The 21598-nt window shown below is 44.3% G+C and overlaps 1 protein-coding gene across 2 annotated transcripts in view; it reads left to right on the top strand.

Annotated features, from left to right (window-relative positions):
- The window catches only part of GRIN2A (glutamate ionotropic receptor NMDA type subunit 2A), a 264715-nt gene that overhangs the window by 60106 nt on the left and 183011 nt on the right, over window positions 1–21598 (top strand). The window contains exon 1 of one of the 2 annotated variants that reach the window (XM_044978609.1): window positions 8869–8971. The exons of the other annotated variant lie outside the window; for it this stretch is intronic. Within the exon in view, the coding sequence (XP_044834544.1) occupies window positions 8960–8971 (12 nt within the window). The 5' untranslated portion in view covers window positions 8869–8959. Of the gene's footprint in view, window positions 1–8868; window positions 8972–21598 lie in introns of those variants that run through there. 2 annotated transcript variants of the gene reach the window in all.

The raw sequence follows: 21598 nt of genomic DNA, 5'->3' as shown, positions 1-21598 counted from the left end.
CATTTCTAAGAGTCTAGTTGAGATCTCTGCTGGCATCATTCGTTTCAATTCTTACAAGGACTGTCGCTGTAGTGACTTACCACTTGAAAAAGATGAGATGACAAAGCAAAACTTTATTTGTTCAGGTCATGAAGTCCAGTATATGGAAGTCAGATGAAAACTGGTGACTTAAGATGGAATAGATAATGAAGCCATAGGCATGTGGATCAATTACTGAACATTCTTATAAGTTAATATGCAAGAGTTCACGCCCGGTTACTTCTTCACAGGTGGGATGTTGGATGGTAGATAGTCACTGGTACTGGAACAGTAGAAGCTTTGTAGAGTAGAAGACATTGGAATCTAGTTACAATGAGGAGAATGTAAAGAAAATAGGAAAAAATGAGAAACTCAACTAAGTAAAAGTATATGCAAAAGACCAAGAACAATATACTAGGTTTTAAATTGTAGCTCTTTTGATAGTTCCTAGAGATCACAATCATGATTGGCGGCCTGGTTTGTTAAGCATTGTATGCATACACAACAAATGCTGCTCAAAAGCACTTACCAGCCAAGTTGGTCAGCTTAGTAATTCTCCCATTATTCTAATGTCTTAGAATCCAGTGTTCTGCTCAGGTAATTGCTTCTAAATGTTTGCAGTTCATACTGCATTGTACACATGCAAACCCAATGAACAAAGCTGCACCCCTACAATTCTTTGCGTTCTTTTTCCTTCAGTGTTGAATTTGTGACCTGTTTGGTAGTTAGCCTCTTCACTTCATCATGATTACACTTTGCACACTTATTTGTCACTTCATTTTCACATTCAGCAGTCGTGTTTGTCTCTCCTTTCTCCTGACAGAATGCCTAGCTTCCTTTTATTTGCCAACACATCTCTGTTAGATATGTTTGTATGATGGGAAAAGAAACCTTCAAATTAATGGGGTCACTTACTGCAGTGTTGAACTCTGCATTATTTAGTTTATTCATGGTACAAGATTACTCATTTTTATATATACAAGATACAAAGGGTGAGATCTTTGAACCCTCAACAGAAGAAGCTACTGTTGAGTGTATCCGCTAAACTAACTCACTGAAAAGCCCGTAAGTAAGTGTAAGTTATACTTAGTGCTCTAAATAGAAAGAGTATTAGCTGTTTGCTTTTTCAAAAAAGTTGAAATCCAGTAACTTGTAACCCTAATGATTAAAAAATCAACATGGTTATGAATAAAATAACTTTTTCTATTTGGAGGGCAGTAGTTATCTGACAGTTTGTCCTTTTAAGCTTGGTATGGTAAATGATAGTTACACGAATGATGTACAAATCAGCATTCAAATTAAGGTCATCACTGTGAAGGGTTTGGCCAGGATGCCCAAACTTGGGTGTTCAGTGTCAGAGACCTAAGTCCATGTTTAGTGAACCTAAATAAGTGGCCTCATTGTCACAGGTACTGAGCACCCAAAACTCATAGTGGCCTAAATGTGGAATGAAGTTCCCAAGTCAACAGAGTGGGCGTTCGGGTGCCTAAGCTGGAATGTTGTGGCTGTTGTATCTATTTTTTTGTTCATGCTGAATGCAGTTGTTGGGCTATGCCTTTGCTCTTTGCTCTGCCTATGCATGTGAACAAATTATGCAGTATTTTTGTGCATACAAAGAAAAAGCAGCCTATGAATAAATCACTGAATAAACAGAGGTCATTAGGGCATTTGTTTGTTCATGACTAAGCATTTATAGAAGACTTACAGTGGATGCCATATTGAAACCAGCAGTCTGCTTCCATCTGCATTCAAATACCTTGCTAAAGGAAATAGCCCTAGTACTGTCCAGGGAACTACAATAGATCTTCTGCACCTGGCATCCCATATATATTGAGGGAATAGAACACATCACAATTCCTGATGCTCACCACATTATGCACTGATGCACTATTAGCCATTTGTATGTAGACTTTATCTCCCCAGGCAGTTGGGAAGCCAGCAGTGTCATAGAATTCACGTGTTCCTTGTTGGTACTTAGTTTCCTATAAAAATGAGCACTTAAATATTATTTTCTAGAATTGAATCCACATATTGACCAATGGACTGCAATGTAGCAGACCAGTTAATGCTTTAATTACCATTGGAGTTGAAAAAGATTCTGTAGCAATTAAATGCTAATTTCATTTTAATTAAATTTCACAGTATCTGTTGTGCCTAGATACTGCGGTAATTTGTGTTATGAATAAAGTACCTAGATATTCCCCTATATTCACATCTTACACACTATTGTAATAATCTTTGTACAAAGTATGCTTGTAAGATATCATTTGAAAACTCATAATTTTTTTATCTCTATCTGTAGTAGATTACTTTAAACAATGTGGATTTGATTAAAAGAGTGGTAGACACTCTTCAAATCCTATTAGGAGAAGTTCAAGAGACTCAGCGCAAATTGCTGGACATCTTTCACACATCATCTTCAGCACAGGTAGCCCTTTCTGTAAACAAAGGGTTAGTAGATGCTTCAAAGACCATTTGGCAGACCTCTGCCACTACCTCCAAAAATCTAAGAGAGCAGACAAAAAGTAAACTGTTCCAGGTAGGAGTTCAGAATTTAACTCCCTAGTTGTGGATGAAGTAAACGAATGCAGCAGGCAGTCTCATTCCAAGGCTACCTCACATGATAAAAGCCAGAAGAGCTTAGATCTTTTTGGAGGCAAAAATTACTTGTCAGCCAACCTGCAATTCAGAAATGATAATTACCAGGTGATTCTGACAAAATATAACCACATTAACTATTAACAGACAGGACAAAGCCACAGTAATCTTGATTGTGCCAACCTGGCCAAGACAAATGTGGTTTCCTTATTTACTTCACCTCTCCACCCAGCTGGCCATTAATCTCCCACTGATTCCCCAGGCTTTTCACTCAGGATTTGGGGAACATTTGTCATCCCTACATATGCACTCTGGGTCAGGTCTTGTTACTTGGATGACTCTGGGGGTTAGAATTCTCCAGAGAGGTTCTACAAGTCCTGTTGAGCAGTAGAAAGGAATCCATCAGGAAAACGTACCTTCAGAAATAGAAGAGATTTTAGCACTGGTGCACTTACTGTCCCCTATTTTTGAGGTTCTACAATATATTTACATGCTGAAGCAATGAGGTGTCTCTTTGAGCTCCATGAAAGTTCACCTAGTGGCTATCACAGGGTTTCATTGCCCTGTGAAAGAATTCTTGGTATTTGCTTGCCCTGCAACTTCCAGATTCATCAAAGGATTAATCAACTCCTTCCCAAATTTCAGATAATTCACCCCAACTTGGAACTTGAATTTTTGTTCTTTATTCTTTCATGAAACTTTCCTTTGAGCCTCTAGCTACCTGTACCCTTTTAAACCTTTCAATGAAAGCCACTGAGGCAAGTACCTCTGCTTGAAGAGTTGGTGAATTAGGGTTTTTGATGACTTGCAAGGCTAAGGTATTCCTCTGACCATACCCACCATTTTTACCCAGAGTTCTCTTGGACTTTCATGTCAATCAGGCAATTCAGAAGCCAGTTTTGCACCCTAAACCTCATCAGATTAGAGAGGTTGCTGCCCTTCCCATCTTATATATTAGGAGAATGCTAGCACATTATTTTGACCGTATCACACTGTTATGAGTTTCCTCTGAGGCTATTTGTGTCTATCACAGAGTTAAAGGGATGCCAGTGTCCACCCAGAGACTTTCTAAGTGAGTTTCTTGCTGCATCCTCTCCTGCTATGTACCTGCTAATGTGTGGTGCCCTCCTGGGGACATAAGCCATTCTACCAGATCTCAATCCACATTTGCCGCCCTATTGAAAGACGTTCATATTGCAGAAATCTGCTACATGGTAACCATCTGTAAATCCTTTTAATCTGATTAAATGTCTTTTTGAGGCATCCTTGATCCTGCCTTCAGCTGAACTGTGTTGGACACATTTGAACTTATAAAATACAAACAGTCCTCAGACTTACGACACAATTGGTTCCTGAAAATTGCATCTAAGTCAAAATGTCGCAATATACTCTATTGTGGGTAGGGTGACCAGATCACCCAGGTCAAATATCGGGACGCGGGGGGGGGGGGCAGAGGGGGAAAAAATGGCGGCAGAGCAAAAAATAAATAAATCCCCCACCCCCGATTCCTCCTCCCTCCACAAGTGCTGGAGGGAGGCCCGGGAGACTCAGGGGAGCGCGGGGCCAGGGTGAGTGTGAGTCCGGCCTGGCCCTGAGCAGGCAGGACTCGGGCGCGGTACCTGTAGGGAGAGTAGGGAGTGGCCTGCGGGGCCAGGCGGCGGCGGCTGTTCTCCCCACCTGGGCAGCGGGACTTGAGAGCAGCCGCTGCTGCAGCTCCCACATCCGCGGGGGGAGGAAGCGGCCACTGGCCAAGCTTGGCAGCTGCGGCTCTTGTGCCCACGAACCCCCCGACCCTGGGCCTGCTGCGGGGACCCAGCGCGCATACAGCGCGCGCCCAGCCCCTGGCCAGTAGCGTCTGGGCTGGCTGCCCAGCTGGTGCAATCCCGCGGGCGGCCCTGGAGTGGGGGCAGCAGGCCCCATCCCCCCCATCCCGCTCGGGTCCTGCAGGGGAACGAACGGGGCTGGGCTGCCGATGCCTCCGCCGCGGGATTGCACCAGCTGGGCAGCCAGCCCAGACGCGACTGGCCAGCGGCTGGGCGCAGCGTGTGTGCTGCTGGGTCCCCGCAGCAGGCTCAGGCTCGGGGGGTTCGGGCCCGGGCGCCACATGCTTGGCCGCTTCCTCCCCCCACGGCAGTGGGAGCTGCAGCAGCAGTTGCTCCCACGTCCCGCTGCCCAGGTGGGCAGCCACCGCCTGGCCCCGCAGGCTACCCCCTAATCTCCCTCCAGGTACCGCGCCCGAGTCCTGCCTGCTCGGGGCCAGGCCGGACTCACAGTCACCCTGGCCCCGCGTTCCCCTGCGTCTCCTGGGCATGGTGTGCTTGGCAAGAGGCGGGGATTTGGGGAGGGATCCAATTGGAGAAGGAGGGGGCGGAGTCGGGGCAGGGGAGGGCGCGAGCCCTTCCAGGCTCCGGAGCCTTTGCTTGTTCCAGGCTCCGGAGCCTAACATTGGTCGGGACGCGGGACAAACAAGCAAATATCGGGACAGTCCCGATAATATCGGGACGTCTGGTCACCCTAATTGTGGGATCAAGCGTCCTAAAGTTGAAACCAATTGTTGTAAGTCGAATCAGGATGTCAATTCAGAAACATCATAAGTGCCGTTCATTGTAAGTCGAACATCGTAAAATCAAGGACTGCCTGTATAGCAATGGTTACTCTGCAAGTGCTGGGTGAAGAATGTCTGTGCACTTATTTGGTACATAGAATTCAGCAAAAAATCCTGACAACACCACCACCACCCCCGGCTCCCCATAGGATCCTGCAAACTGCTCACTAGCTTGCACTTGGATAAGAGGTTGGGTGTGATGGCTACACCTTTAAGGGGGGGGGGATTAAGTGCTTGTTCTGAGTGCATTGCCTCCAGCACCCCTAGAACTCTTGTGCCTGCCTCTGCATTCCACAGGCAGAATGCCCCAGCCACCGCTCTAGGCTGCCATACTTCTGCAGCACCCTCTCTTCCTGCCAATGCTCGTCTGGCTGTTGAGATCAGTACAGAGCTCTTAGCTGACAGCATTATGGGATTTCATAGTACATGCTGCTTTTAATGATGGAATTAAAGCTGTATATAAATGATTGACAAATGTTTTTATTCCTATGTCTGTTCTTCTAACTGTCGCAAAGTAATAGCTTTGTTTAACTTCAATAGACGCTTGTATTTTACAGTGTTGTCTTCAGGGGCGGCTCTACAAATTTGGCCGCCCCAAGCAGTCATGCCCGGGAGGCACCCCCGAGCCGCGGGAGCAGCGGACCTCCCGCGGGCTTGACTGCGGAGGGTCCGCTGGTCGCGCGGCTCGGCTGGACCTCCCGCAGCTGCGGGCGGTTCGCTGGTCCGGCGGCTCCGGTTGAGCTGCTGCAGGCATGCCTGCGGGAGGTCCACTGGAGCCGCCGGCCGAGCGTCCCCTCCGCAGTCATGCCTGCGGCAGGTCCGCTGGAGCCGCTGGCCGAGCGTCCCCTCCGCAGTCATGCCTGCGGCAGGTCCACTGCTCCCGGGGCTCCAGTGGACCTCCCGCAGGCAAGGCTGCGGCAGGTCCGCCGGCCCAGCCTGCCATCCCCCCGGGAAAGGGCCGCCCCAGGCGGGTGCTTGCCCCGCTGGGCTCTGGAGCCGGCCCTGGTTGTCTTAACCCCATATTTGGAAGAAAACTTTTCTTTGTAGGTTTGGTTGTGTTACCCCGTACATAAAGGACTTGTATGAGTCTAGCTCAATGCCAGATCTCTCAGCCAGAGCACACAAGAATTCAGGATCTATGGAGCTGAATCATCATGTGTTTAGTTGAGATTTAGCACTTAAATTATGTGAACAAATGTACCTCTTTCTCCCATTAATACTAATTGGAGTTACTTTTGTGCACTGAGGGGAGAACATGCTACTTAATCCTAAATGGGGTTTATTTGGGCTAAAACATGTTCTCATTGAGTGAAACCTAGTATTTAAATAAGAACTGCCTGAAGTGCAAAACAAAGCAGAGATGTCACGGCAACCAAATCTTCTATGGTGAGGTTGATCTGTATTAAAGGAAGGAAACTAACTTTGTAGTATATGCATTTTAAAAATTCTTTAAAATTAAATACATTATTTACACTATTCTCTATTGTAAAATGTGCCTGTATATTATTTTCAAACTCCTGTTCTTTTTCTTTTAATTCCTATATACATTTTAATTTTGATCACTCTTTTCACTTATTTTCCTTTTTGGTAGATTTTGTTTGTTTGATATTCTTTAAAAGTTGTAATATGACATAGAAACATATAATATAAATATTCTAGAGGAGATAAAATGATTGTGAGATGTAAGGTATTTCTCTGAGAGATGATTTTTTTAATGGAGAAATATAAAGGAAAGGCTAAAATTTCCCTGGGAATGCACAAGGTTTTATTGGTTTAGTTGAGCTCGTCTGAAACTGTCTTCCTTTATTTTTATTCCCAGTAGGTCATCAATGTGAGCAGCTTCAGAGTACATCCAACTGGAATGTCTCAGTGGAAAGACAATGCTGTATCATGAAATGTATATTACAGATCTCAAAAGTTTCAACAAATTGAAGTTATTTTTATAATTTGCCCAGAAATTCATGAAATTCATACACTGGGGCCAATTTCTGTCCATTGTATAAGTGGACATCAGTAACACTGAAGTCATTGAAACTTTTACTTCTTATGCCACAGTTGAATTTTTCCTATTATTGTAGAGGAAAAACACCATATAGTGTGTAATTACAGCACTGCTGTTAAGTGAAACTGGGGAGTCATGCATTCAGTTCCCAAGTATGTTTGTCAGGCTACAAATGACCATAAAGTTTCAATCCTGTTCCGTTTCATTTGTCCTGTTATGGTGCAGTGCTCTGTAGATGGCAGCATCTATGAAGCCACATTCTATTTAGCTATCTCAAGGGATAAGCAGCAAAAGAATTTTGCTTAAATCTTTACTTTCCAGTTTTTTATACAACTTAAAAAAGTGGCCTTTGCCATTATGCTTACATAATAAAATTTCAATTGCTTCATAATCTGGTGATTTAGGGCTTATTTCAAAAAGAATTTTTTTTCTTTTTTTAGCAATTTACAGCTTCCACTGTTTAGCAAGAGGAAAAAAGTCTGTTAATCTCTTTGCAAATGTTCAGCATGTTACAGGATTTTAGTTGAGAAACTATTTGGAAATAAAATAATTAACAAGATGTGTTATTGATTGTGACCTAGGGGAACCTTGGTGGCAACTGGCAGAGGTGCAGGAGTGCATAAGGGTTACAAGGATCCTTGGGGTCTGGTATCTACATACTAGTTCACCAAAGAGCAGTGGCAGGGTTAGGCACTTGCAACCCATAGAATCGCAGGGGGCCTTGAGACAGCGAGAGTCCCACTCATATGGTGACTCAATTACTTGGATTCAGTAGTGGACTCAGAACTTACCCTACATGTGTGAGGATGTCATTTTGCTCTTCAAAATGTCATCCTCCATGTAGTATGACCTCACACGAATGGTGCATATGAGGTTATGCTGTGCAGAAGATGCCATTTTGTACAGCAAAATAGCATCCTCTGTACAGGTAGGGGCCCGGGAACTGAGCTTTGCAGAAGGCCTTCGGGGGTCAAATGCCACCACTCCCAAAGAAGCATGTAAATTCTCTGCTGAAAGCCTATGTTACACTGGTCCTCATAATCACTGTGAAATGTATGTATGGATATTATGTAAAGAGGTGTATGTGTGTGTGTGTGTGTGTGTGTGTGTGTGTGTACATACATATGTATATACACACTGAAAATTATGGTTTTAAGGTCTGTGAGATGGCGCTAGTCAACGTAAGTAGATAAACAAGGTTCTTTCAGGCAGATGTTTATCAGTCTGTCTACATGTAAAGTGAATATTGCATACTTCACAGGGAACACCTATTTACAGTCTAAGCAAAATGCTAATCAAACGATTGCAAAGTTGCCAGGGGGAGGGGGAGGGAAGGGAGACTAAACAGCCACAAGCAGTGGCCATTATCCTATTGGCAGGAAAAGACAATGGAATTTTTTTGGACTATAACTGTAGGAACAGAGACAATTGCTGGATCTTTTCACTCACGAGGCAAGAGGACAACGTGACTTGCCTCATGAACAGAAAATCACAGCCAAGCCTGGCTGTAATACACAGGAAGAAGTTTGTGTGAGCTTGTTCTCTATATGAGAAGACTGTCCTGTTAGTTGAATGAAGGTTCTAGAATGCATTCTGTTTTTTTTTTATATGTAACCCATTGTTTCCAATATTCCTGCTTGCTATCATTGGAGTCTCTGTTCTTTAAGTAAACTTAAACTTGCCTTCTCTACAAACAAATCGAATTGCTGTTCATTGAATGGAGCTATGTTCCACCTATGGTGAAACTGGTAAGCTGTGGTGTACTGTTTCTTTGGGAACAGGACCTGGGAACGCTGAGTGTCCAGTGATTCAGGTCTGGGCACTTCAGAGAGATACTCAGGGGTTGGAGTGTGCCTGTCCGTAACCTGTAAAGAGAGAGCAGGGCTGTAAAGGTCTGGAAGGCAGTGTTTGTGTTGCCAGCATCTAATGGGGTTGGGGAACTGATCCATAGCAGGCACATAGATCCCAGGAAGCATCACATTGATCATTTCATGTGGTTAGCTATAGTGCCAAAAGTTTTCCAATTTAAATGTTTCATCTATGTCAAGATACTGCATAATGGCAGGCTTCATTAATTTTTTTGCTTACTACAGCTGAATTTTCTTTCATCAGTAAAGTTTCAGCTTCAGATGAAGAGCTGGAGGATGCTGAAAGCATTCTATATACTTAGACATTATGGGGTTAGTGTAGTTTTTACTGAACTTCAACTTCTGGCTGTGCAACCCTGTCCTAAATTAGCCATACTGTTTTATGTGGAAGCTAGGAAAGTAAGGTGGGAAAGAAAACCAGCAGTGCTTGCTTAGATTATATTCATGAATATTTACTAAAATCTATGCATACGAAGTGTCATTTTAATAAATTGCTCTCTCACTAACTTCGTTATTTGATTACACATTATATTTGATGGTATCTGTCTCTCCTGGCACATGAAATCATTTATTTTCTTAGACTTCAAGTTATTTAGAGCAGGGACCACATCTCAGATGATGATTACTGGTACTTCTGGATGCATATTTAATACTATTTCCGAGCAAACTTTCCAGATACAGATATTGAAAACCTTGCCAACTTTCATTCCGAGTTTCAACTTGGAACAAATGCAAACACTCAGAATGGAACTTGTACAAAGTTGCTAAGTTGTTTGTTTGTTTCTTGTTTTTTTCTCAGTTTCAGGTTGAAATTTCAGATATTGCCCACACACATACTCAAGGGCACAAAGTAGGTTACATGGTTTCAACCTAAACCCACCAGTTGACCCAGTCTCTTACAATAAACCTGATGCAAGATTCTCATTTGAAATACAATGTGAAATAGGCAAGTTTGATCTGGTTTTGAATCATGTAATGAAACATTCACATGGCCCTGATACCCTGGGAGGTTGGGAGAATGACAAAATCCAGCTCCTCAAAAGGAAAGCAACAAAGACTTCCAATGCTGTTGTAAGAAAATTGTTTAGATTGCTTTATTTAACTTCACAGCAGTTAAGACACTGAAATCTGTCTAAATTTAAAAATAATGTTCAAAACCTGTTTGGTTTTTACTTGGTGCACACTTGATTGACCTCAGTATAAGTGATGAGTAAGAATATCAAGATCTGGCATAATAAGAAACTTGTTTTACAAAAAATTTGGAAGGTCCCTACTTTCTAACTACTTCAAATGGCGAATGAGCTCTGGCTTGATCTATAGAATAGATTGCCAAAATGACATAGTTATTCTCTTGATGTACTTCAAATTTTCAGATACTTCTTCTTTGTAATTGGATGTATTAGGCCTGGTCTACACTAGGACTTTAATTCGAATTTATCAGCGTTAATTCGAACTAACCGCTCAACCGTCCACACCAGGAAGCCATTTAATTCGAACTAGAGGGCTCTTTAGTTCGAATTTGGTACTCCACCCCGGCAGGTGGAGTAACGCTAAATTCGCACTTGCTAGCTCGAATTAGGCTTGGTGTGGATGCTAATCGAACTTAGCAGCTCCGGGAGCTATCCCACAGTGCACCACTCTGTTGACGCTCTGGACAGCAGTCCGAGCTTGGATTCTCTGGCCAGCCACACAGGAAATGACCCGCGAAAATTTGAATTCATTTTCCTGTCTGGGCGGTTTGAATCTGACGTTCTGGTTGCACATCGGGGCGAGCTCCGCAGCACCTGCAACGATGCAGAGCTCTCCAGCAGAGGAGTCCGGGCAATCCCAGAATAGAAAGAGGTCCCCAGCATGGACTGACCGGGAAGTCCAGGATCTGATCGCTGTGTGGGGCGAGGAGTCTGTGCTCTCGGAGCTGCGCTCCAACAAGCGGAACGCGAAGACCTTCGAGAAGGTCTCTAAAGCCATGAAAGACAAAGGATACAGCCGGGATGCGATGCAGTGCCGCGTGAAAGTGAAGGACCTAAGACAAGGGTATCAAAAAGTCAGAGCGGCAAACGGACGCTCCGGAGCCCAGCCCCAGACATGCCGCTTCTACGAGGCACTGCATGCCATTCTAGGTGGGTCTGCCACCAGTGCCCCACCAGTGACGGTGGACTCCGAGGACGGAATAGTGTACCGGGACAGTTCCCCCTCCCTGTTCGCCGATGGGGAAGATGAGGAAGGGTCTTTAGAGGACGGCGCAGGCGACATCGAACCCACTCCCGCTTTCCCTGACAGCCAGGATCTCTTCATCACCCTCACAGAGATCCCCTACCAACCGTCCCCGCCCGTTAACCAGGACTCGGAATCAGGGGAAGGATCAGGCGGTAAGTGCTACAAACAGGGAAACATTTATTTTTTTAAGAAACAGGGATTTATATAAAAAATAGAAATACTATATAAACATTTTTAAATATGAAACTAAACAAACAGCAGGTCTACACAAACAGCAATGGAGCAATAGTCCTCTGGGGATATTTCAAAAAAGCTCTCAGAGAGCAGCTGGAAAAGCCTCAGCAAGAGGTTTCTTGGGAGAGGTGCTTTATTGGGTGCTCCGTTGAAGCACACTCTTCCGCGCCATGCCATCCTCAGGTAGAGGGGGACCATCGCCTCTACGAGCATGGCAGCGTAGGGTCCTGGTCTGTGCAGGGCTTCTATTAACATCCGCTCTCTCTGTGTGCGCCTGACACGCCTCAGGGTGATGTCGTTGTGGAAGTGCTGCATCTAATTAGTGGAATTAGTGTACTGTTACTATTGTGCATGGTAGACTTTTACTTTGCATAAGAATGACCCTCGCTTAACAGAGTTTTACTTTGCATAAGAATGACCCTCGCTTAACAGAGTTTTACTTTGCATAAGAATGACCCTCGCTTAACAGCCACGTGTTCCAGGACTCAGAGGAAAAGCATACAGGGGTCTTTCGCGGTCACTGGCGGGAGATGCCGCATAACGCTCATCTTTTCTGCTTTGCACATTGCCTCCAGCAGGAGAGCACAGCTAAGCACTATCTGATAAGCAGTCTGTACTGTAAGGCTTACCAGGACTTTGTGCAAGAGGGATGCAGCTGTCTCTCCTCGCTTGTGCGCTATCCAGTGCAATCGCGCCGCCAATGAGAGCGTAGTCCGAAATCTCGGACTAGTTCCGAGATCTCCTGAGACTTGGTTCCCTGTTTGGTCTTCTTAACTGAAAATGACTAGACTGTGTTTACTGTTGGCAAACATGTATTTGTTCAAGGAAATCACCTACTTTTTCGCATCACACAGCTTCGGCTCCTTCACGGACTGCCCCGCCATCCCCCTCGCAGAGGCTGGCTCAGATTAGACGCCGAAAGAAAAAGACAAGGGACGACATGTTCCAGGAACTGATGGCCAGCTCCAGAGCGGAGGCGGCAGAGCAGAGACAGTCGAGGGAGAGCCTGTGTCAGCAGCATCGCACACACCTGGAACAGGAGGATAGGTGGCGGCAGGAAGACCAGCAGGCGACTCAAACGCTGCTTGGTCTAATGAGGGAGCAAACGGACACGCTCCGGCGCCTTGTAGATGTTCTGCAAGACCGCAGGCAGGAGGAGAGAGCCCCCCTGCAGTGCATCTGCAACCGCCCTCCAACGCCAAGATGTCCTGTCCCCCCCTCACCCAAAGTGACAAGAAGGAGGGGCGGTAGGGGCCGTGAGAACTGTCACTGCACCGCAGCAGAGCGCTAATGTACAAGACACCTCTCGCGCTGTAAATCTGTAGAAGTTCTTCCCTTACAGGATCACCCAGTCCCAAATCCAAGTTTCAACCCCCCACTGTGTATAACATTATTAAAAGCGGTTTGCTGTTACTCTCTGTTTCCGTCACGTTTCTCGTGTAAGAAGACTTTGTGTGTGTGGGGGGGGATTTTTAATTGCAGTGCATAGCCCACATTACCAGGGTACAGACTTGGGGGCAGGGTCAACTGCAGGGCACACACAGACTGCAGTCACTAGGCACCAGGGACAGTCTGTGTGGTGTATGCTGCCCCGGGTCTTTCCTTGATGTGTAGGGTCCTGGTGCCTGACATCCCCGAATGTAAAGGCAGGCTTCCCTTCACATGCATTTGGACCGTAGTCACGATCCTCCCCGGTGCCCCGAGCCCCAAAAAGAGACCTCATCCAGGGGCAGATACTCACCCTTCCCCCACACCCCTCACCCCTTCCAACGCCCAAACCCACAGCCGTCATGGTAACCCCTATCCAAGGACGGCACCCCTCGCCCCTTCCTGCAAACCCACCCATCAGTGCACACCTTAACCAGCACAGAATGCTTCCATGTTTCAACGAAGAAACAGAAATGCAAAGTCAACGAAAGATTTATTATTAATTACTAAAACATGTCCTTAGTTTTAAAACGTCCTTGGGAAGTGGGGAAAACTTGGTTTATGATCAGGCTCTCTTAAAATCAAGTGGACAGTCACAGGTTACCCTGCTCTGCGAGGAAACTCGCTTTCAAAGCCTCCCTGATGCATATCGCTTCCCGCTGGGATATTCTCTCAGCACGGGTGTCTGGCTGATCGTAAACAGCAGCCAGGCGATTTGCCTCAACCTCCCAAGCGGCCAAAAAGGTCTCGCCCTTGCTCTCACAGAGATTGTGGAGCACACAGCAAGCAGCAATAACTACGGGGATATTCTTTTCGCTGATGTCAGAGCGAGTCAGTAAGCTCCGCCATCTCCCCTTGAGACGTCCGAAAGCACACTCCACCACCATTCTGCACTTGCTCAGCCGGTAGTTGAAGAGTTCCTTTTCAGTGTCCAAGGCGCCTGTATAGGGCTTCATGAGCCAGGGCATTAGCGGGTAGGCCGGGTCCCCGAGGATCACTGTAGGCATCTGCACATCCCCAACCGTTATTTTGTGGTCCGGGAAGAAAGTGCCTGCCTGGAGGCGTCTAAACAGACCAGAGTTCCTGAACACACGCGCGTCATGAACCTTGCCCGCCCACCCGACGTTGATGTTGGTAAAACGTCCCCTATGGTCCACCACAGCTTGCAGCACCATTGAAAAGTAGCCCTTTCGGTTAATGTACTCGCTGGCCTGGTGGGCTGGTGCCAGGATAGGGATGTGAGTCCCATCTATAGCCCCACCGCAGTTTGGGAATCCCATCGCGGCGAAGCCATCTATGATGACCTGGACATTTCCGACAGTCACTACCTTTGAGAGCAGTTGCTCAACGATTGCGTGGGCTACTTGAATGACAGCAATCCCCACGGTAGATTTGCCCACGCCAAAGTGGTTCGCTACTGACCGGTAGCTGTCTGGCGTGGCAAGTTTCCAGAGGGCTATGGCCACTCGCTTCTGCACAGTCAGGGCTGCTCGCATCCTTGTGTCCTGGCGCTTCAGGGCAGGGGACATCAAGTCACACAGTTCAAGGAAAGTGCCCTTACGCATCCTGAAGTTTCGCAGCCACTCTGTGTCATCCCAGACCTGCAGCACTATGCGGTCCCACCAGTCTGTGCTTGTTTCCCGGGCCCAGAATCGCCGTTCCACACCATGAACTTGACCCATTGCCACCATGATCTCCACTGCCCGGCGTACCCTGCTTTGTGAGAGGTCTGCGCCACTCTCCTCACCGTGCTGCCGGAGCCTCCTCGCCCGGTTTCTCAGCATCTGACTGTGGAAGAGGTGGACGATAACGTGCGAGGAGTTGACAACGGCCATAAGTGCAGCGATGATCGCAGCGGGCTCCATGCTCGCAGTGCTGTGGCGTCCGCGCTGTAACCGACCAGAGAAGGGCGCGAACAGATTTCCCGCCGGCGCTTTCAAGGAAGAGAGGGAGGGCGGGATTGACGGTTCAATGACGACACATTTTTCCCCCCAGCATGCATTGGGGGGAAATCCCACAATTCCAATGGGCAGCGGGGAGTGCGGGAACTGTGGGATAGCTTCCCACAGTGCACCGCTTCCAAAGTCGAAGCTGGCCCCGTGAATGTGGACTCAGAAGTTCGAATTTGTGTATTTAGTATGGATATACAAATTCGACTTATTAAGGTCGAATCCACAAATTCGAATTAAGTAGATTCGAAATAGTCCTGTAGTGTAGACAAGGCCTTAGACTTTAGTTTATTACAGAGCAGAATTTGTTTAATTACATTGTTTCACAAATACATTTAGGAATATGTGGTGACACTTAATCTTTTAATGCCGATTTTCATTTTAAAACTTCTAAGGCAAGAAGGTGAAATATGTAAATTTAGGGCATGCCATTTAACTGGCAAAAATGTCAAAGGAAGGTAGATCTCTTTTTTCCCAGTATTGACTGGCAACCGGTATCTAATGTGGAACCCTCTTGCCAGCCTTGATAAATATGGATTGCAGTTCACTGGAAACTCAACTGTGAGCACTCAGTTCAGTTTCAAGACCTTTCATCATTATCTTCTTCAAAGGATTTTTATAATCTCAGGTCCTAATGCCCACAGTCTATTAACTATGGAGCTGAATAATCAAGTCCCTGGCCTTTCATAACAATCAGGCTACACACAGCATGCCTATGGGACAATGTTATCTTACAGAACACAGAGAACACAGTTGTGCTACAGAATAACAATCAAAAACATTGATTTTGGTCTGAAATTTAGAATTATTTTCCTTCTTTCCACTCTTCTCCCCATTCTCCCACAATTCCATTAAGACATTTATCTGTGTACATGCAGCTGTTAACGTCCTCGTGGAGGTATTTTGTCAATCTTCTTTATTACCTTGCCTGGCGATAAGAGTTACAATCCTGTTTTAATCCACTCTGGTGAAGGCTGCCTATTTGCAAAAACTTCCAGAAGTGTGGAGAGGAGAGGTGTGTGAGCCTTAATTCCTGAAAGGAAAAAAAATAATTTAATTTGGAGATTACATATATATCTCAAGGAGAAAGTTCCTTATGCCAATCCAGCAAAGAGGAGTCTCTCTCTTATTACACCTCTACCTTGATATAACGTGACCCGATATAACCCGAAATCAGATATAATGCAGTAAAGCAGTGCTCCGGGGGGGCAGGGCTGTGCAATCCAGTGGATCAAAGCAAGTTCGATATAATGTGGTTTCACCTATAGCACAGTAAGATTTTTTGGCTCCCGAGGACAGGGTTATATCAAGGTAGAGGTGTATATAGGTTTTTGATGTGCCTTAGTAGTAAATTGGGGACTAGGTTGGCTTCAGTGTTTGTTACTTGTCTGATGGGCTATGTGACACATTAAGGTGAGTGAGATGTTAGCATTGGTGGATGAAGTGCACATAAGTTGTCAAACACTGAGTATAATACTGTTTTGAATTCTATTGGAGAGTGCTCGGTTTTCTGATGCCAGCTCTGTTGAAAACTGTCTGCCTAATGCAAACAACCCATGAATGAATGCAGCACAGCTTAAAGTGGAGTAAACTGAAGCCTTCTTGAGTGCAGTGGAGGCAAACTTTTAAAAATTTTTGCAAGCAGGATCAAGCTCCGCCTTGGCAGTTTATACATAGTAATGCATTATTATTTACTGGTGTAAAATAAACAAACCACTTGTTTAAACAAAGTTCATTGAGGCTCCAGCGGCTAATGGGAATTCTAGTGCAACTCCATCCTGAGTATACCACTAGCTAAACCAACACTTTTGGACATTGTAATAACACTAAAAATGTATAAGTAACCCAACCAATCTTATAATGGTTTGGACCATTACAGTAAAAGATGGACAGCATTTCACTTGTAAGGGAGTGACTTATGATTCAATCTGAGCACTTGGAGTTTGTCCATTACAATCCAGGAGGCAAATGAATGACATAGTGTAACATTTAATATAAGACTTAGGGGAAGGTGGGAAAGCAGTCCATCCTCTAGTAGTTAAAACACAGCTCTTGGACTTGGGAAATGTTGGTTCTGATTCTGGCTCTGCCATGAAGTCCTGTATTGCTTTGGATAAGTCCATGGTTTCAAACATGGCTTCTGACTCTGAGTGCCTCTGGTTTTGAGTGTCTGGCTTGAGAAACCTAGAGTTTGATATCCAGAAGTGCTGAGGTCCTGCCATTCTCAGTGACTTCAGCTGGAACTACTGGGTAGTCAGCAACTCTAAACATTCACCTTAAGGTGTCTCAGGAAATGCGTTCAGAATTATAGACCACTTTTGAATATGGCCCTCAACTTCTCAGTGCCTCAATTTCCTCATTTGTGTTTAAAATACAAACCAAAAACAATCGTACCTCACAGGGGTGTTGATTAATTAACATTTACAAACTGGTTTGAAATTCTCAGACAGAACATGCCATAGGAGTGCAAGGTATTAATTGCCATTAAACTAAATCTAATACTTTTATCACCAATGAAAAAGCTTAGAGGATAAGCACAGACAAGACTACCTGAGTCTGAAGTAGGGGCTTTCTCAGTTTACTGGCTTATTAAAATGTAAAACAGTCTGCCCATACCTCCATTTGCAAGTGAAGCCTTTGTGGTATTAACTTAGAACAGACATAACGTGTTTTGGCAAATGCTCATTCAATTGATGAGAGGAAAATACAGATGTGACAGCAGCTGCTACTATATTGATTTTGCTTTCATAACACCCTAAAACTGAGTGAATAACAATGTTGTACAGCGATTAAAAATAAAACATTTGTTAGTGTATGAAAAAAAATTCTTTTATAGATGGCTGATGTTAATGAAAACCGTTTTAATAATGAAGCAGGAACAGGAGGTGATTTTATCCCAACATTGTTCTTATGGCTAGGTGGACTTACTGACAATTTTGAAGAAGCATCTAACACTTCACATAATTTGGCAAAAATCACTAAACATTAAGATAAGTTTGAGTCATCGAGCACAAATATCTTCCAGTTCAAGGTCTGGATGGATATTTTACTTTATTCACTGCTCCATTTCTATCATCTGCAATAAATTCATATTATAGACTCTACTTAGTTTCTGCTTTTAGTATCTGCATTATGCAAACTACTAAAAAGCCACATGAATAAGGGAAGAACCCTTAAATACGGATGAGGTGACACAAATGCACAATCCACAAATAAATGCACTGTAGCTGCTGATTATTGTGAAGTTAACTTTTTATAGTGGTATTTGAGTTCTAAAATGTTTTATTCATTATTAGCTCTCATTTTTTGTTAGGTTATTCATCTTAATTTACATTATGCATCCTTGTTGGGAAGAGTATATATTTTGCTGTTGGTTGCAAGTTATTTGGAGCAGAGCATTTGTGCCCATGACCTTTTTCTAGGAGTAAATGCTTCTCTCTAAATGAGTTTTAATGCTTCTTAGGTGCTGGATTTGTCAGATTAAAAATGATGATCTGTCACATGCTCTGCAGGCTGAATTCCTCTGTTAATTTACAGAACAGATACAACATAGGAAGAGACAGGACAAACTTTCCTGCCTTGACCTTTAAATGCTCCTCATGTCTGACCTGGAAAGACCTCTTCTAATGATCATGAGGAAATACAGCCTCCAGACCCACTGGGTCTATGGCTTCCTGCATGAGACTGCTAGAAGCCCAGTATGTGAATTCAGCAGGCACATTTCGTAAATTGCATATCTGATTCTTGGGGTGGACTGAGACCACCAATTCTTTCCGTGTAAGTGTTAAATTTTGATTGTACCAAGATGGTTCTAAAACTTTTCCCTTGCCCTTTAATTTGCTGCATGTACCGGTTTGCTCTTTAGGGGACATGTTTTTTTACTCCCCATAAATTCAGTATTATAGGGGAAGGTGTTTATCAGGAGGAACATTAGAAGAAATCACCAGAAATCTAATGAAGCAATTAATTTTAAAAATAGTATTTGCAACACATTTATCGAGCCTATAGCCACTCTGTGGTATAGTTTCCCCATCAGTAAAGGGGAATAAATATTCACTTTTGTGAAGTGTCTAAGTGTGCAAGGGAAGGAAGAGAATGTTGTAGGATCATGAGATAGAAACAGTCCAGGAAGTCAATGACTTATCCACTTTAAAGGGTATGATACTGTCCCTGCAAAATTTTACTAGTCCCAGAGAAATATTAGTAGAGCTATAAACCTACAAACTCATTCGGAGTGAGATTTTCGAAAGGACTAACTGACTCTAAGTGGGACTTATGCTCCTAAGTCCCTTTAAACTCCTACCCTCTGTTCCTGTGCCTACATTTTTAGTCACTACCACTGAGGAATTAGCACTTGTGAAAATAGAAATCATCACAGTAAGGGACATTTTGCCACACCTGTGGATAAGGAAATGTCAAACAACTTTTTTAGCTATGGGTGTGGGGTAGCTCAGATTCTGAAAACAGCCACATTCTTGAGGTGATGCGCTAAGATCCTTAAAATTGTCTTCATTAGAAAAAGGAAGAATGTTGTCAGGAGGGTTGGAAACACTCTGGAAAATAGTGGAAAAAGGTGTATTGCAAGACTGTTTTAGGAATATCAGTCTTTGCGGATATTTTTGTGGTTGCACTTAATACTTGTAACAAGTAATAGATTTCCAGTACTAGCCAGAAACTTCCCCACACTGCTTTGACCATGCACTTCAATCTTGAAAATGAAGAAAAATCACGTCAGTTGTCAGGTAATCAGAATTTGAATGTAGGTCTTCAACTTAAAAACAATGTCCTCGTTCACTTACTTACTGCTCCACTGTAAGTATCTGAAATAGCTATCAAGTAGAAACCAAGACAATTAAATGGATTAGTATTTTTAGTGATTGTCACTCTACTGTTTATATTGCTTGTACTGGCTGTCAGTGGAATGTGATGTGAAATATGGAAAACGCCTAATATTCTATTCATATATGTCCTGATGTTTGTTTTATTTGTCATATGACTTCCAGGGGTTAACTCAGGCATGGTTTAGTTTACATGTAGGCAGGAAAGTGGACAAACATTTCTGATAACCCTCTTCGGTAATTAAAAGGAAAATGCAGGTGTCAATTATCACCTCCATTCTGGGATCAGCTAGCTGGCTGGTCCCTCCTTGGGAAGATCCTAACTTGTAACTTCAAGGGGCCCTGAAATAGAAAGCTAGGGGGAAAAAAACCTTTAGGACTGATCAAAAAGGCAGCCCCTGAAGGACTGAGGGAAAGACAGGGACTGCTGGAGTTCAGACAGACCACTCTCACGTCCATGAGGTTGGAGTACTTGGGGTAAGCTAGATCTAGCTACTTGATGTTCAAACCCCTTTCCTATAATGCTTTTATTCCTACTGCTCAGATTAAACAATACTTTGCTTTGAAAAGTGTGGTTTGGGTCACTTCATCACTGGTCACAAGCTCCCAGAGGGAAGAAGTGTAGGTACAGAGCCCAGCCAGACCTGCTGAGCAATCACAGTTGGTACACAGGGTACTGCAGCCCAGGATCGGATCTGAGAGTGGAAGAATTGTGAGATTCTGCCCCAGGGAGGTAAAGGCTCAAGGTCTATAAAATCTGAGCTCGTGCAGTTGGGGTGAGGCCACAGAAAGGGATGTGAGGCGCAGCTTAGCTAGCCCTGAACTGGGACATACACAGTATGATGGGAGACTTTGTGTCCAGAGTGCCATTTGGAGAGCAAGCCTCCCGTGGAGTAGGAGATGTGAAATGAAAGGGAGAAAGTGGAAACTCTGATGAGAAGGAGAAACAGGTGGAGGAAAGGCCTTTTTTTCAATTCATAGAATATCACAGTTAGACGGGACCTCAGATCATCTAGTCCAACCCCCTGCTCAAAGCAGGACCAATCCCCAAATTGCCCCCTCAAGGATTGAACTCACAACCCTGGGTTTATTTTTAATAAACACAAATATATTCTCGGAGGTTTTCACATTCCTCCACAACATCTGTCACTCAGCTTAACAGCTTCCCCTTTCCACTGAGTAAAAGTGACTGAGAGAACTCCGGAATGTGAAAAGAGAAGCGATCTGACACGGTGCAGGTAAACACTAGAGCAGAAACAATAGTTTTGCATAGATAACTCTTACCCCTTAGCTGAATAATTGATGAAGAGAAAATAATAAAAGCAACTTCAGGAAAGCATGGCACTCTTGGCAGCCACTGAGACAACAGCATCTTCAGCAAGTCTGGTGCTGACCTAATTCAGAGACAGCAAAGCTAAATGCTAGAACAGGGACCTTAATTTATTATGAAAAGACACATCGACTCTGACTGGCTTTCACAGCTCTTACTATTTAGAATTGCACTTGCCCACCCTTGAATGTTTAACACTGTGTAGTGTTAAAAGAGCAATTGTTTCCAGCCAAGGAGCCTACTTAGTATGCAGAGAGTTTGGCAGCTGATTTTACTGCAAATAAATCACAAAGCCCTCCCATATTGTTGTCTGCTTAGCTTTCACTTTAATTTTCTTTCTGGACGATGTATGAAGTATGGACGGCAGTAAAAAGTGAATATTATGGTAGTGAATTGACTGATTTTGCAAACGTCCCTCCTTGCCGATGAACAAACGAGACGGTACCATGCCTCCTGCTGAAAAATAGTAGAGAGTGAAATATTCAAGTGTTGTGTTGCTTGGAAGCCAGTT

Source organism: Mauremys mutica, chromosome 11 (genome assembly GCF_020497125.1).
Source record: "Mauremys mutica isolate MM-2020 ecotype Southern chromosome 11, ASM2049712v1, whole genome shotgun sequence".
NCBI classification, from domain to species: domain Eukaryota; kingdom Metazoa; phylum Chordata; order Testudines; family Geoemydidae; genus Mauremys; species Mauremys mutica.
Note: the sequence above shows the minus strand (reverse complement) of the source record. Positions and strands in the feature narration are given on the sequence as shown.